The 17509-nt window shown below is 47.9% G+C and overlaps 1 protein-coding gene and 2 long non-coding RNA genes across 4 annotated transcripts in view; 1 reads left to right on the top strand and 2 right to left on the bottom strand.

Annotated features, from left to right (window-relative positions):
- The window catches only part of LOC146174589 (uncharacterized), a 29568-nt gene extending 20890 nt beyond the window's left edge, over positions 1-8678 (bottom strand). For both annotated transcript variants that reach the window (XR_014701902.1, XR_014701904.1), the window contains exon 1: positions 8440-8678. This is a non-coding gene — a long non-coding RNA (uncharacterized LOC146174589). The remainder of the gene's footprint in view (positions 1-8439) is intronic.
- Positions 7295-8008, top strand: LOC146174590 (uncharacterized). The gene is made up of 2 exons (XR_014702283.1): positions 7295-7420; positions 7866-8008. It is a non-coding gene; the product is annotated as an uncharacterized LOC146174590 (long non-coding RNA).
- Positions 8679-12479: 3801 nt separating the features above from the next.
- LOC146174588 (uncharacterized) lies at positions 12480-15387 on the bottom strand. Its single transcript, XM_084585414.1, is given in 2 exon segments — positions 12480-14700; positions 14703-15387. Coding segments are annotated over 2 exon segments (855 nt in total). The 3' UTR covers positions 12480-14530.
- Between the last annotated feature and the right edge of the window lie 2122 nt (positions 15388-17509).

Genomic DNA, 17509 nt, shown 5'->3' with positions numbered 1-17509 from the left:
ACCGCGCAGGGACTCGACGGCATCCCGGCAGGTGTGGTTAAGTGTTTCGGCGATGCTGCGCGGGATATCCTGGCATCCATATTCACCGGAATAATAGATGGCGACCCGATCCCGTCGGGCTGGCAGTGTGGCAGAGTTAGCCTCGTACCAAAGAAAGGAGGCGATGCGGGGCTCTTGCGAGACTACCGACCGCTCACCGTAACGAGCGTACTCTACCGGCTGTTCGCCCACATTTTGAAAGGGTGGATGAGTGGATGGGCAGAGAATGCGAGTGTGCTTACTGAACTTCAGAATGGATTCCGCCCAGGACGACGCCTAGAGGACAACCTCTTTGTGCTTAGCCAGACGATGGAAATTGCTCGAAAAGAAGCTCGGGGCCTGGTGGGCTGCTTCCTGGACGTCGCCAAGGCATACGATAGCGTCCCCCATGAGCCATTGTTCCATCGTCTGGGAGAGTTGGAAATGCCACCGGTGTGGATAAATCTACTGCGCCGGCTGTACTCCGAGAACACGGTTGTGGCCTGCTTTGGTGGCGCCCGCTCGGAGCCCGTGCCCGTTACGAGGGGCCTCAAACAGGGCTGCCCACTCTCACCGCTCCTATATGCGCTTTATGTTGCAAGCCTTGAGCAAACCCTGCTTGAGTCAGGGCTGGGCTTCCCGTTTCCCCATATGTACGAGGGAATGCCGGAAGTGTGGGTTCTGCCAGGCCTTGCATACGCCGACGACCTGGTGCTGCTGGCAGAGAATGTGGACACCCTCCAGCAACTGGTCACCCTGGCCGCCACCTGTGTGCACCGACTGGGCCTTCAATTCAACGCCAGGAAGTCCGCAGTGCTGCAATTCTCGAGCCCGCCCAGTGGGGCTGAGGTGACCCTGCCCAACGGTGACACCATACCCCGGGCTACCGAGTACCGGTACCTAGGTGTACTCATCGGATCGGCGCCTGTGCCTTTGGAGGCTCACGAAGACCACGTTCGGCAGTCCAGCCGCAGGGCGGGCAACATGTTACGCCGACGCTGCCTGTGGGGCTGCAATAGGTATATGCTGGTCCGCGAACTATGGAAAGCTGTTCATGTGCCTGCATTAACTTTTGCAAATGCGGTTCTCTGCTTATCGGCCAAAACCCGATCATGGTTGGAACGTGGCCAGCGTGAAGTGGGCAGAGTGGCACTGGGCTGCCATGGCCGGGTTGCAGTCGAGGCCATACAGGGCGAACTCGGCTGGTCTTCGTTTGAGGCACGCGAGGCGCGCAGTAAGCTTGCCTATGAGGGCCGCCTGAGGACTATGCCCGACTGCAGGTGGGCACGCCGAATATTCCGCTACCTGTATCTCAAAGGTATCCGCACAACCTGGACTGCGCGCCTACACACGCTGAGCCGCAAGTTTGGCCTCCTGAGGCAACCGGTGCAGGAGGCAAGCGAGCGGAAGTGGTCCAGGGAGGTACAGGAGCGCGTCCGAGAAGAGGAGACGGAGCAGTGGCGCGCAGCAATGTGCGCGAAGTCAACACTGCTTCTCTACCGCACACACAAGACCGCCCCGGCCCCGGAGAAGCTGTACGACAACGGCAGTGGGAGCGCCCTTTTCCTCGAGGCGCGTACTGGGGCGCTGCGCACTCTGTTGTACCGGCAGAGGTTCGACAAGTCTCCGGTGGTTCAGGCGGGACGCTGCCAAACGTGCGGTGGGGAGCAGGAGAACATAGAGCATCTGGTCCTCCACTGCCCGCAATTGGCACCGCGACACCCAGAGGGCACCACCCTACTGCAGGCGCTGGGTTTCGCCGCCTCTGACGGTGACACTCCGCACGCGGCGGTGGCGGCAACAAAAAGCCGACTTCGACAGTGGTGGGGGTCGACTCAGCAGCGCAAGCCGAAGGCGAACTCGGTGACTCCAGCGAACGCACCCCCCGACTGTGTTTAAGTGGTCTGTGTGTGGCTGTGTGTGTGTATATGCTAAGACTTATGTCATGTAAACGGCTAGGGTGCACATCGTGCGCCCCCCCGATGCAAAGGGATTGCCACATAATCATCATCATCATCATGAAAAGCAGTGAAAAGTTGAAAGGTTGATGGTTGAAAAGCAAGAAAATGAATTAGCATATTGAAAAAAACAGCACTCGCCGAAGTCACAGAGGAAAAGTAAAAAACATACAAAACACAAGCACATTGACGACGTTTCGGCACCGCTACGGGCATAGAGTTCCTTACACTAACTAGAGAGAAAGCTGAGGGCGCTGCACTTCAGCCACCATTAGTGTTCCTGTATATGCTCCCGCAGGGAGCGTATACATAGAGTGTATACAGGAACACCAATCTCTTTCTCTATGCTATACTAGCCACCATGGGCGCGCTAAGAATCATGGAAAGCATGGCCGGGCGAGTGTTTTGGGCAGGTAGTGGAGAGGACAAGGGATATGCTGTGGGAAAATAGAGAAGGAGACAATCTGGTAATCATCCATGCCGGAGTAAACGACGTGCTGAAGAACAGGGGACAAAACCTAGGCAGGCAGATAAGAACAGGGGTGGCGAAGCTACGGGCTACAGCTGAGAAAGTGCACATAGTGCTGTGCACAGTGCCGGCAGTCAAGGGACAGGGCCCGTACGTAGCACACCAAGTACTGAGGGCTAATGAGATGATCTGGGAGGTAGGGAAGGCCCTCAGGTGCGATGTCATGGATGTGAACAGGGTGATACATGGGGATAGGAACTACCTCCCCTTCACTCCTGATGGCATCCATTACACCGCACCAGCGGGATGGCAGCTTGGGCTGCGGATGGGGCGAAGGGCGCTAGCTTTTTTACAGGCGAGCAGATTGCCCCTGCATACCGAGAAGTAGGAGACAAAGATGAGGTAGGAAGGGCAGGACGAAGGCACGGAGGAGGAAAAAGAAACAACCCGTAAATTTGGCCTTCATTAATATGCAAGGGGGTAGAAGTAGAATTAAATGAGATGAAATTCAGGAGCAGCTGCAAACTGGAAATTTTGTAGTATATGGTGTAGCAGAAACCCACCTTAGAGACAGTGAAGAACCTCCACACATTGAAGGATACTCATGGCTGGGGTGCAATAGAAAAGGGAAGGACCGAAAAGGAGGTGGCCTGGGGGCGCTAATCAAAGGCCAAGACGCTATTTGTTACCCAGGAAATCCACGCACTCAATAAAAAAACAAAGATAAGCATCCAGATACATTGGACACAAGACAATGCTGAGAACGCTGAGCAGAGAAAAGTTGACCACCTCACACACGAAGTTCCACACACTAATGCGCCCCCCACCAGGCTCCCTTTCGATGCCCGCTCCGCTGTTTCCATTTTAGCATCCTCTTTAAGGAAAAGTACACGTGCCCTCATTCCCCCGTGTACATTCCCACTCTCTCGTAACTTAACGAGATTGGAGGAGGTTTCCCTTAGAAGGATAAGAGCTGGGGCGGCCCTTACCCCGTCGGTAAAATGCCGATGGGAATCGCAAGCTGAAATCGGACCAACAACATGCCCAAAGTGTTCCACACCAGCTGCAGAAGTGGATGTTCGTCACCTGCTATGGACTTGTGCAGGGACAAGGGAATCAAGGACAAAGATTCTGCGCGAAGTGGGTCTAACCACAACAAGGGAAGATGACTTTTCTAAATGGCTCACCGACAACGCTAAGAGCGGGAGCCTGCTCCGGTTCCTCACGGAAAACCATTTACATGAGTTTATATAATATGTCTTATGGCAAGTTTGCGTACAAAAAAAAAAAAAAAAGATTGGAAAAGGATAACAGAAAGCTGCAGAGAACATATATGGCTCCAGGGTAGAGTGGGAACCTAGATACAGTACTAGGGTTTGTTTACCTAAAAACAGGAAATGACTCGAATGAGGAAAATTCAGAACATTTCAGATGTTTAGCTAAAGACATAGAGGAATTTGGCCAGAATAAGGAAGTGATAATCTTAGGGGATATGAATGCCCATATGGAATTTTTTGATGGAGCTACCGATACGACAGGCAAAATGTTAGGAACATTTTGTGAAACCCAGGATCTCACAATAGTTAATTCAGAGCTAAAGTGTGAGGGAAAAATAACATGGGAGAGAAATAACTCTCATTCCACAATCGACTGATGTCCCACAAGCTGTATGACAGGTTAGTAGGTATGGAAATTGATGAAGAAGGGGTGAAGAGCTTAGGAAGCGATCACAAAAGAATTAAACTCCAATTTGGTGGGACAGCGGCCGCAACAAAAATGCAGGTATGTGAAAGCAACCAGAAACTCAATGATATGCAGTTGGAAAAATGGTCAAAGTGCATTGAGGCCATAGTAAACCAACAACCAAATAGAGAATGGACATACGATGACCTAATAGAAGTATTTAAAAGAGAGCTAAAAAAGGGCAAGATTAGAAGAGGAAAGAGAAAATATAAACCAAAAAGCTGGTGGGATGCTGAAGTTAAAGCAGCCATAACGAGGCGTCAAGAGGCATCCAGAGAGCATAGATTAGCAAAGAAGAGGGGAGCCACACCAAGGGAAGTAGAATCCAAATGGGAGGAGTACCTTGAGAGAAAAAGGGAGGCGTCAACCTTAATCCAAATCCAAATAGGAAAAGCTGGGATCCAGTGGATGATGGACATAAGTAAAAAAGATAAAAATGCTGCAAAGAGGTTTTGGAACCACATAAGGCTACAAGCAAAAAAGACGGAAGGGGTCCAACACTCACTGACCACACAGGAAGGAAAAAGAGTGGAGGGAGAGGAAGCACAGGAATATGTTAGGCGCACAATAGAAACAGCCTTTGTCAGTCTGGAAGTGAATGCCGCAGAAGAAATGGAGAATAATGAGGGCCACAGGGACGAGGAGCAAGAATACAAGGAGATGACAGCAAGATAATGGGAAAGAATAGAACGGAAGGTCCCCTTGGGAACAGCGACAGGACCAGATAGCATACCTATGGGATTGATTACCAGATTAGGACAAAAAAGCAAAGTAAAATTGCGACAGTTGATTGAACAAACAATAAAGGGCGGACAAGTACCAAAAGATTGGAAATTAAGCAGGATGAGACTAATATACAAAGGCAAGGGAAGCAGAGATAACATAAAGTCCTATCGGCCAATCACAGTTACATCAGTTATATACAGGGTAGCAACGCAGTTAGTATAAGTAATGATGGAGGAATGGGCAGAAGGAGGGAATATCCTCGGAGAACTACAAAATGGTTTCCGCAGGACAGAAGACTAGAGGATAATTTATTTGTGGTTACCCAGTGTATAGAAACAGCAGCAGCAAGTCAGAGACCATTATGGATAGCGTTTTTAGATATTAAAGGGGCATATGACAATGTAGATCAGAAAAAACTGTGGGACCAGTTGAAGGAATATGGCCTGAATAAAAACATGGTTCAGTACATACAAGAAGTGTATGCAGATAATGAGGCAGTGATAGTATGGGAGACGGAAACAACAAAACCAGCAAAAATAAAAAGGGGGCTTAGGCAAGGGTGCCCACTGTCACCGCTGCTTTTCATGATATACATGAGCCAAATGGAAAGGCGCCTGGAGGAAAGTAATATGGGATTCGATGCAAGCTATATGCAGGGAGGATAGAAAGTAACACAAGTTCTACCAGGATTGATGTACGCAGATGACATTGTACTGCTGGCAGATAAGAGGGATGGGTTGCAGGAGCTCCTTAAGATCTGTGGAGAAGAGGGCAAAAAGCTGGGACTGCAATTTAGCAGCGAAAAATCAGGAATAATGGTATTTAATGATGAAAGCGGAGACGTGCTGGAAATACAAGGCCAAGGTTGAATATGTGGAGAGCTATAAATACTTGGGCATATGGATCAATGAAGGAAAAAATTACCGAGAAAAGCATGAAAGAATTACGATAGACAAAGGGAAAAGGAGTTCGGACATTATGAAACACAGGGCCCTCTGGAATTATAACAGGTACGAGGTTGTTAGAGGGGTATGGAAGGGTGTTATGGTACCAGGACTCACTTTTGGAAATGCAGTCCTGTGCATGAAATCAGAAGTACAGTCAGGCCTTGAAATCAGACAGAGAAAGGTAGGTAGATTGGCATTGGGAGCACATGGCAACACACCTAATGAAGGAGTCCAGGGAGATATGAGCTGGGCATCATTTGAGGTTAAAGAGGCAATTAGCAAACTAAAATATGATCAGAGACTAACCGAAATGGAGGAATCAAGGTGGGCACGAAAAATGTACAAGCACCTCTTCATGAAAAGCCTGAATACGAAATGGACTAACAGAACCCGAAAGCTCAGATTTAAGTACCTAGAGTTTGGAGATACACCGCAGCAAAACAGCAGCATTGAAAAGCAGGTAAAGGAGGCAGAAAGGAAAATGTGGGAGGAAAGAATGAAAGGAAAATCAGCATTGGGTATGTATAGAACTCGAAAACAGCCCTAGCAAAAAAGACCAATAGGGTGCGTTATTGGTTTTATAAGAATCGGTATTGGTTCTGTAGGTATTCTATGTGTTTTATCTGCATTTCTATGAGACTTATTCAGAAACTCATAAATCTTATAGACTGGTACATATTTGTCCTATAGGCAATAGTATTGGTTTCATAGGTTTATCGGTGGGTTGTATAAGAAAAGTATCAGACCAGTGCAGAAGCCCATACATCTTATAGGCTGATACATGCTTGTCTTGTAGACTACTACATATTGGTTCATGTGTCTGATACATCAGTATGCCTTTGTTTATGGGTCTTGCATGCAGGATCAGTACGTTGGAGATTTTAGGTCTTTGTCATTGTTTCCTTTTCCATCTCGGACACATCCCCAAAACTCACGCATTCATCCCGTTTATTGAGTGTTGCCGTAACGTACAATATTAGCCGCAATAACAATTGAGAACGCTGCGCGCGGTCTCAACAAACTACGTACGGTTGGAGCCGCAAGACGCGCGACGCTGTTGCTACTGGATCACTGAATGGAGATGGGAAAGCACGCGGATATAGCACGGTTCTGTCGGGGCCCAGCTCAGTCACAATCACCTACATGTGCAGAGCAGGACGGTGAAATGGATTGAGAGGCGCGCGTCCAAGCAACTGCAACTGCAACGCTGCAACCGCCGCCGAAGCGAGAGGAGTCGACATCGAGCACGCGACGAGTACGGCTCGAGCTGCCGATGCGGTAGCGCGATGCCGGCGGCGCTTCGCAGCGGAGAGGTAGGTTTCCTTTCTCTCACTCCCACTCCCGCGCAAGCGTTCCCGTGCTGGCCTCTCTCATCCTCCTTTCCACCTCTCCTCTGGGCGCGCATGCGCAGGTGCGCAGCTCCGTAGAGGCATTGGCGCTGGCGCGATCGCTGATCGGGCGGCAGTTCGGTCGGTGCCCTGTGTTTATAAGTTTTCGCCGATTTTCGGGGTGCTTCTCGAGGATATCAACGTTCCAGCGCACGTTCAGCTTTTGATCAGGTGCGTGTGCATCACTTGCAACTTCGGGCTGACGTTTATACTTTGTCAGTGTATGATGTGGCTTTGAGTTGCAAAATGCCGTTGCCTGCACGCCAACAAAGGAATTTGAATCGCGCGGTGCGATATAACGCAATGTCGAGTTTTAAAGTTGTCGGCACGATTTCTTGGAAGTATTGATGAAAATTTTTAGCGTTAATCTGTTTTCGAATATCGTGCGCACTGTGTTTAAGTGGCAGAACCTGTGGTGAGGCGCAAGGCGGAATGTTGGTTCAGCAGCTACCTCGGCGTTCAGTAATGGCGGCACCTCCTAACTGCCTCCGCATGAATACGCGCGCAATCGCGGTTGCCGGTATATGTGTGGACCGATTTTTTGAAGTCATGGTGGTGTCGCGTTCTTGAAATCGCTTATTTTTCAAGCTGTAACGCAATTTTTTATTTCTTTCAGGTGCCTTAGCATTCGAGAGACTACATCATCGGGCCGAAATCCGCAATATTGGAATCGAGGGCTACCTGGATGCAGTCAATGTTTGGATTATGTGCCAGTATGCGTTGCCGCTGTCATTGTGGATTAAAATGTGTATACATGCACCTGCTGCGTAACTCATCCCTAGAAAATGGAACATAGCTGCCCTCTCTTTTCAGGTGTCCGGAGAGGTAAAACACCCGCAGCTACTCGATGAGACCAGTATTCCATAGGGCCTACAAAACCAATAGGAAGCCTACTGGTTTTGTAGGTCTATCAGATTATTGACAGGTATGAGTGTACTAGCATTACAGACCTATCAGTTTATCAGATGCCATAGGACCGATAAAACCATAGCCTATACGACCAGTAAACAATTGACCTATAAAACCAATACTCCAGTAGACCTGTAAAACCAATCGGCTAGGATACCCATAAGACCAATACTCTGGCAGACCTATAAAACCAATATCAATAATCTGATAGGCTATTAGTTTTCTATCGGATTTTTTTGCTAGGGAGGAAATAAAGAAAGAAAGTTTATTCGACAACTCACGAGGGAGCTCATTGCTGTTTGAGGCTAGGACAGGGGCCCTCAGAACAAAAACGTACAGGAAAAAATTTCAGGAAGTAGATATATTATGCGCGGCGTGCGGAACTGAGGAGGAAACAACGGAACATGTTGTTATAAGGTGCCAAAAACTTCGTCCTGCCCTTCCCGCGGAAAAAGCGGCAGATCTGGAGAGAGTGCTGGGATTTGCTGGGGAAGATGGACGAATGGAAGAGGAACGCGTTCTGATAACAAAAGAGAGGTTAGAGGATTGGTGGAAAAAGTCAAGAGAATAAAGACAGGAAAAAAAGGGAGGGGGGCAGATACGGGCGAATTAGAAGCTAAAAATGGGGAAGAGATAAATATATTTCAATTTTTTGGCTAGGCGGCGCAAGCTGCCGTCCGATACAAAGGGCAGAGCCACTATCATCCATCCATCCATCCATCCATGGGCCGGTGTGCAGGCATGCTACTTGTTGCGGGTATAGACCCTTTACAGCGCGAGCGCATGGGCGCTGCCATATTTGATCATGTGACCCTTCCGCCATCGCTGGCCTTCGGGCCTTCTGGTTTGACGGCTTTCGGCGCGCTAGTACTCGGCTGCACGGTGCGGCGTACCCGCTATCGCTGGGGACAACGAGCTTGTAGACAGCCGAAAAACTTCCTGTGAATGCTCATAGTGTGTGTGTAGGCGCTAAAAAATGTTTAATTTAACCACGTAGTTCATTTATTGCGTCCTCCTAAATGTCTGCATTGGCTAGAACGTTTCGACAAACCCATCAGCCGTCGACTCTCTTTTTTTTTTTTTTGCTTTTTTTGTCAATTCCCTCTCTATTGCTCTTTGTGGAAAACGTGACTTTCTGTAAAACTGAATAGATTACAAACTGATTATTCCCTCAAACTTATTATTTTTTCTTAATTTTCTTGCGCAAAGGGCTAACGCATGCTCAGACTGTGCTGGCTGAGACGCATTATGAATGTTCATTTAACATTGTGCACAATACTTACTGCTCAATATGGACGCGCGTGTAATCCCCGACAATTGATAAGATATAATTTTATCTCCTGTAAACGTCCTGGCTTCAAAAGTCTATTACGCTGCTTGAAGGCCGCATCTGGCGCTCAGTAGCGTTCACCTGCGCTCGGGCGAAGGTGACTGGAAACTGCACCGGAATTCAGAACGCACAGTACGCAGCCCAAGCAAGCGGGGATATAAAAAATCTTATCATGGTAAACTTTATCATTGGCCCATGCATTAGTTTCATAAAAGCAACACTTGCTGTTGGGCTAGTTGGTTCAAATCCATATTTGAAAACACAGCGCTGAACAGGACGCAACACAAGAGAACGAAGGTAGACAGAACGGAGCGCTGAACTGACAACTTTTATTTCAAAAGAAAGAAGGTGACTCGTATTTAAGCGGTGCCTATCAGAACACGTGATCAATGCAGGGAGCAAAAGCATAAAAGCAGCAGTTATTATATATGTATTTCAGCAGTACTTGTCTAATTAAAGTTTGGTTTTGTTTGTGCGGTGTTACGTCCCAAAGTGACTCAGGCTGTGAGTGGAGGATTGCGGAAATTCCCATCCCCTTGGGGTTCTTTAATGTGCACTGATATCGCACAAAACACGGGCGCCTGGGTTTTTGGCTCCAGAGAAGAGCAGCCGCCGAGGCCGAGATTCGATTTCGCATATCCCAGGGAATAGTACCTAATTAAAGTAAACAGATTCACTTACATGCCCACACTAACTTTCCTTCTCTGCGCAATCAATTCTTATAACTGCATAGACATTAATAACAACGTCAAGGTACCTCTCCACGCCCTGCGAAAAAAACTCGGCAGCAGTGCAAAGACTCAATATCCAATTCCTGAGAGAACGTCAGGGTCGTTCTTGCATTGCCATGGCTACTGCCGGTGCTAAAACGAGCTGGGGCGTGAGGTATAGCCATTCTCTGCAATTCACAGACGCTTTCTTGTCCCAGAAAGGAACACGAACTCGTGATACGTCTCCCAGAAAAACGGTTGCCTAGGCCATGATGTGCACCTTATGTAGAAAGCGTCTTCTGTTCTTCCGCCAATAAACAACAGGGTCATTAGCACTACTTCCTCGCAGAATACTTCGATAATACAGATGACACCTGCATCAAAGCAGCGCTGTTTAAAAGTCAGCTGGTATTCTTACATAAGATACACAGCAGCAGTTAGCACTGCGCACCGATGCGTTCCGAAGGCCAGCAATGACGGCCGTCCTAGTGGCGCCACCTGTTAGGGAAGAGTTGAACTACTCGCTGTAAACGGTCTATAGTGAACTAGAATACTAGTATTCTAGTTCACTATAGGCTGAACCCTTTGAATCGGGCGGCGGCGCCACAGGCCGCCTAGCCATGAATAGTAATATATAGTGTGGACCTATTCTTGCCTTCCTTTCAGCCACCAATCAGCTAACCTTCGTTTGGTTATTTCTACCCTTTTAAAGTCTATTTTCCCTTCATTATCCTTAAACCCCAATGCTTTGGCTAAATCTGGCCCATTGCCTTGAACTATAGGGCGGAGCCCTTTACAGGAAATTATTAGGTGTTCAGGCGTTTCCTCATCCTCCCCACACACCCTGCACAGCGTGTCTATCTCTTGGTACTCGACTCGGTACGTCTTAGTCCGCAATACTCCTGTCCTAGCCTCGAACAACAATGGGCTGCCCTTAGAATTATCGTAAATGTTTTCTTTGGCTATTTCCTGCTTGAAAGTTCGGTACATTTCCAATGCTGATTTAGCCTCTATCCCTGTTTTCCACAGACCCCTCTCTGTTTCCCTAACCTTTTTCTTAATTGATAATTCCTGGCTGATCCCCCTACTACTGTCCAAATATTTGCTTGTCAATTTTCTTGTCCGCCTTCTCCATCTTGTGTCAACATTCCTCATGTAGAGGCAGCTGAAGACTTTCCTAGCCCACCGCTTTTCTCCAATTTTTCTCAATCGTTGCTCAAACGCTATCTTGCTGCCAGCTTCCCTGCTCTCAAAAGAAGACCATCCCAGGTCACCCTGCACACCCTGGTTTGGCGTATTCCCATGAGCTCCCAAAGCAAGCCTATCCACCCCGCGCTGCTTAATTTCCAACCGTGCTCGGACCTCTGATCTCATACACAGGACTGCATTGGCAAAAGTCAGACTAGGAACCATCACCCCTTTCCAAATCCCTCGCACCACTTCATATCTATTGTAATTCCACAGCTCCCTGTTTTTCATGACGGCTGCGTTTCTACTTCCCTTAGCTGCCACATATTTTTCATGCTCCGTTAGGTATTCAGCTCCAGTATTTATCCACACCCCAAGATACTTGTACTTATCCACTACTTCCAGCATGTCCTCCTGTATCCTATGTTTGCCGGCCTCATATTATCATTAAAAATCATGACTGCCGATTTTTCCCTGCTAAACTGCAGACCTAACTTATCTCCCTCTGTACCGCAGATATCCATCAACTCCTGCAAATCTACCCTGTTGTCAGCCATCAGTACTATATCATCTGCATACATTAGTCCTGGTAATGACTGTGGGATAAATTCTCCTTGCTTGAATAAAGAAAGGTTGAAGCCGAGTCCACTCCCCTCTAGTTTAGCCTCTAATCCTTGCAGGTACAGCATGAACAACAAAGGTGACAGAGGACATCCTTGTCTAAGCCCCTTCTTTACCTCTACAGGCTTCGACACCTTTTTTTTTTCATTTTATTAGCACCTGGTTATCCTTATAAATATATTTTAAAAGATTGGTTACTCCGCTTTCCACACCTAACACATCCAGAATACTCCATAAGTCTTCTTGAAGTACACTGTCATAGGCTCCTTTGATATCTAGAAAAGCTAGCCATAGGGGTCTGTGTTCCTTTTCTGCTACCTCGATACACTGTGTCAATGAGAACAGATTGTCCTCTAACCTCCTTTGTTTCCGGAAGTCATTCTGCAGCTCTCCCAGCACCCCCTTGCTCTCTACCCATGCCTGCAGTCTGTCCTTTATAATCTGCATCACCACCCTGTAGACTGATGTTACTGTTATGGGACGGTAGTTGCCTATGTCAGCTTTGTCCCCCTTTCCCTTATATATCATGCTCATTCTACTTAGTCTCCATTCATCAGGAACTTTGCCATCCATTAACATTTTGCTCACCACCTCTCTTAACGTTTCCTTAGACTTTGGGCCCAACATCTTTAATAACCCAATAGGAATACCATCTGGGCCTGCTGATGTGCTACTTGGTACTCTCTTCTCAGCCCTTTCCCACTCTCTTTGCACTAACAACAATTGCACGAACTGGTCTATCGTCCTCTACTAAGGCACCTACGACATTTCTTTGTTCTTTAAACTTTTCTGACATCGTTATTCGTATATGCTCTATTGCCTCTTCCCCTTCTAGCCGAATACCTTGTGGGAATTCAACATTTCCCTCGCGTGCACGACGCAGCGAACACCCTCTCTTTCTCTCGGGGAGCCCTCATCTTTCCCCTCTTGGCCTCCTTCCCCTGGCGCTGTGGCGGAGAGGGCGGAGGTGAGAGAACAGCCCCTCCTTCCTCCTCCCCTCTCATCTCGGCGGACAGCAGCAGCACCGAGAGAGACGACGCCGCGACGCCGTAGCGCGCGGATGCTGCTATGACACCGCGAGGAAGAACATTGGGCGTTCCCAATAAACAACTTGGCCCTCTGGCTATGTTTGCCTCGGTGTGACGTTCTTCACGGCCACTGCTGTGGTCGGAGCTAGCGCTGTGGCCTCGGTTCTCAGAGCGGAGCCGCAGCCCCGTAAAGAATCCCCACAAACCTTGATCTGTAACAATAGACCTCTGCTCTAGGCTAGTCTTATTACTAAGGGAATTCAGGTGTTGCCAGAATTTCTAAGCTGCATTTTTATCCCTTTTGTTTACTTCTGACAGCCACTGGGACCCTTGTCTTCTAATTTTCTCATTGATTAAGTAGGATGCCTCCCTTCTACATTTTATGTATTTATCCTATTTTCTCTCGTCTGCTTCTGGGTCCCCCCTATGCTTAGAATATCTGTGTTCCCTGGAGGCTTCCTGAAGTTTCTCTATGGCCTTCTTCACCTCCCCATCCCACCAGCTCTTTGGTTTTCGTCTTCTCATTTTTTTCCTGACTCGCACCTTAGCCAACTCTAGCCCAAACAGTCCCATTAACTTTGTGTATGTCCACTCTGCCTTATTATCCTTAGAGATTACTGCTTCAATTTGGGTGCTTGCTGTTTCTATTTGCTGCTCCGATGTAAAAGATCCCATCTGGCTGGTCATCATGTTTCATTCCAGAATTAGTTTTTATTCCAAAACTCATCTTGATACGTTTAATATGATCACTGCCTAGACTCCTGGCACCATGTTCATCTATGTTCATGACCCTTAGCCTATCGTACATCCTGTGTGACATTATCACATAATCTATTGTCAATTGCAGACTCCCTACCTCCCACATTATGACCCCGTCACACTTCTCAGTACTGTTACAGACAACTAAGTCGTGTCTTTCACATATATCCAGCAGCATGGTACCTGTCGAGTCTGTGTATCCATCTATATCTTCTATATGAGCATTCATGTCCCCTACTATAATTATTTCGCATCCTTTTCTTAGCTCATCAATGTCACCTGCTATACATTCTACCATTTTTTTTTCCTCTAGCAGTTGCTCCTGTCCACAGGTATACAAAGCCAAGGGGTGTTTGCTCCCCTGCCACTTTTCCTTTTAGCCATAAATGTTCCTTACATTCCTGTTTGACTCTTTGCCAATTTGTACTTTTATGGATGAATGCCCCAATTCCCCCTCCCTTTCTGCTGCCCTCTGTTGCAGTACTCTCATGCATAATCAGGGTTACAGGGTGGTTGCTCCATGTCCCGAAGATGCGTCTCCACAAATCCATAAACCATTATAACTTCCCCTGCCTAAGCTGCTCTTCTATTTCCTCCCATTTTAGCCTATTCCTGCCTCCTTGCATGTTAATATACCCTATGTCTGAATTAATCTGGCTCTTGCACTTATGCCTGTTGCTTCTCCTATGGCTTCTATATTTCCCTAGTCTATGTTCGTCCATTTGGTCGCCTTTGTTTACACTAGTGGCTTCAGGGCCCTGGGCCCTCCTAAAAAAGCTGTTGCCTGGCGGCCTATCCTGCCTCCTACCCTCCTATCGGTGGCCCGGCTGTAGTGGATGCCTTCTCGTGCAAACGGGTGGAGGCCGACCTCGTACACATCCCTGTTAACCTCCATTGTGGTGTACCAAGTCGTCAGCTTAGGCTCCTAATGACCCAGTTGGCCTCGACTACTCTCCCCTCTGTTCTGCTGGACTGCCCTTCTACTTCCGGAATTGTGCATACAGTCACGTGTACTTTCTCAGAGGCCTCCTTTATGTTATTTATACCTACTTCTAACTGCCTCCCAAGATTCCGGCTTGTCCCCTTCAAGACATCATTGAGTCCAGCATGGATGATGACCAGGGTTTCTACATCCTTGTTGTTCCCTACCACCTCCTGGGCTTTGGTCATCGCTTCAACCATACCTTTCCCCGATTGGGCCTCCACCTTCAAATGCCTGTCACCCTTCACTGTTGCTAGGACAGCCTCCTCAAACCTTGCTACATTTGAGTCCCCCACCACCAGAACTCTCCTACGATGTAGCCTTTCATCTCCAGCTTGCGCCAACTGCCGCCCGGTTCGCTCTCGTTGGTTCTCTTGTCGTAGCGGCGTTTCACCTTTCTCGCGCGATTCCGGGCTTGTCGCTAGCCCTCCCGCGAACTGTTTTGCTACTTCGCTGTAGCATCGTGTAGCCGCCTCTTGCGACTCCACCGCCACCGGGTGATTTTCTCTGCCCGCCTCTTTTCCATCTCCTTCATCCTGAGGGGGCTTCACGCTGGTCTCATCCACCCCCTGACTTTGCTCCGACCCGGGGTCTTTAGCTGCCCGCGCCATAAGCGCCTTCACATGACCTTCCAGCTCGGCTAGCTTTTTTTGTTCTTCCCTGAGCTGAGACCCTATCTCCTGTAGCTGGTCGGTCTATTAACCAGCTCTACTGCCTGTGCCTCCAGCGCCATCCTTTTCTCCCGCTCAACCTTCAGGTCTCTCCCGAGCTCCTGAATCTTTACGGCCCATTCACCCTGCCCATTCACGCATGCAGGAGAATACGCTTTCAAAGCTAAAAAATAAATATAAAAGCGCACTTAGCTTCGAACGATGTCGCTGGCAAATTCCCTCGCCGCCGCGGCAGAGCAATAAAATAAAAACTGATTTATTTATAGGAAGGGAAAGGCGCGGTAACTGTCTCACTTGTTTTCTGTGGACACCGCAACCGCGCCATAAGGGAAGGGAGGAAGGTGGGAGTGAAAGTGGAAAGAGAGAAAGAGGAGCCGTAGTGGAAAGCTACGGAGTAATTTCGACCACCTGGGGATCTTTAACGTGCGCTGACATCGCACAGCACACGGACGCCTCTTAGTTTCGCCTCCATCGAAACTCAGCCGCCGAGGTCGGGTTCGAACCCGGGTACTCCGGCACAGTGGTCGGGCGTCTTACCACTGCACCACCCGGCGGGGCCAATCCGGTAGCCACGTGCAATCACGGCCGGTCTCGAGGGAGAGCCCGTTTCTCCGCTCTCTCCATCGAGACCGGCCGTGGTGCAATCGGAGGTGTCCCCAGTGGCGGCCGCGTGAACTCTATGGCTGCAGCACTGCAGCACGGGGCGCGCGCTCTTTCTTACGGCCTTCTCAATCGCCGCGGGAACAATGGGAATGTTTCTCCTTGAGTTGCGCTCTCCGCCACCGCAAGGGGCGCGACCTGCTCACTGTTCGCTCCGCGTCTGCTTCAGCGGCGGCGGGTGGCTTTTGCCTGGTTTCACGCTGTCGCTCGCGAGTTTCGTGGTTAGTGCAGCCCCGAAATTAAATAACACAGAACGTAGATGATGCAGCGGCATGTCGTCAACGTACACACGTGAACGAATATAAAAAACACTGTCGTTCAGCAAACGTTCGACAAGCATGGCATACATTGCGGCATGGTAGCTACTTTTGTCCATTTTAGTCCGAATTTTTCCCAAGCCTGTACAATAGGAACACACACACACACACAAAAAAAAAACTGAATGAGAAGTGATCACATCGAAGCTTCTTCAAGGTTAACATGACAGCAACTCGTCTGCTACATCAAAACCGTCTTTAGCGCTAGATGCGAATCCATTCATGTAACAACGAAGAAAATTTCATAAAAATGTAATGTAAATTGCAAAATGCTTGCATGATATTAAAGATATTAGTATAACAGTCAAAGTAAACATTGTAGGGTTGAGTTTTAAATGTTATTACAATTCATATATTAGCCAACGTGTGGTACATTATGCACATTATTTTAATTTTGCAAATAAACATTGTTTTAATGAAATTTTTACATGATATTAAGCTTGTTATGAAAGCACTAAAAAATGGTTTGATATTCATGACACCACATTGTGCTCGAAGTGGTAAAAAGAGGCCAATAAATGATGAAGGTGATACTCGATGCAATGACTTACAAATGAGTTCACCTGCTATATCGAAAGTATGCAAGAAACTTTAAAGCGTTAAAGAAGGACACTCTCACTGAAGACTCATTTCAAGCCCTATATAGCGACCCATTGAGGCTCTCTTCGGGAAAGTAAGGTTAAATGTACGTGCGGAAGGGAATGACATATGCTAGATGCGAGGGCCGTAACAGCATGACTACATTGTCAAGACAGACGTTTCATCTGAGAGCAAAATCAAGGCACTGAAGGAAATGATGGCATCTCCTACCATCCCATTTCCCACTGTCTATAGTGAACTAGAATATACTATACACTGTCACATATATTCCGGTTTACCTTACGCCGCTGGATATATCGTTTAGTTAATCAACTTCGGGTGTGACGCTTGCGCTATTCTTCTTGAAACTAGCGAAAGAAGCAGCCCCATGACGCTCTTTTACGTGGACAATATTCTAGTGGACTGCATTATCCTAAACTTTTGCCCTATTGGGCAAGCTGTTTTTTTTTTCTTTTTTTAGAAAAAGCTGCGTGCGCCTACTATAC

The sequence above is a fragment of the Amblyomma maculatum genome, chromosome 11 (assembly GCF_055883805.1).
Source record: "Amblyomma maculatum isolate TAMU_Amacu chromosome 11, ASM5588380v1, whole genome shotgun sequence".
In the NCBI taxonomy this organism is placed as follows: Eukaryota; Metazoa; Arthropoda; class Arachnida; order Ixodida; family Ixodidae; genus Amblyomma; species Amblyomma maculatum.
This window is presented reverse-complemented; position numbering and strand designations above follow the sequence as displayed.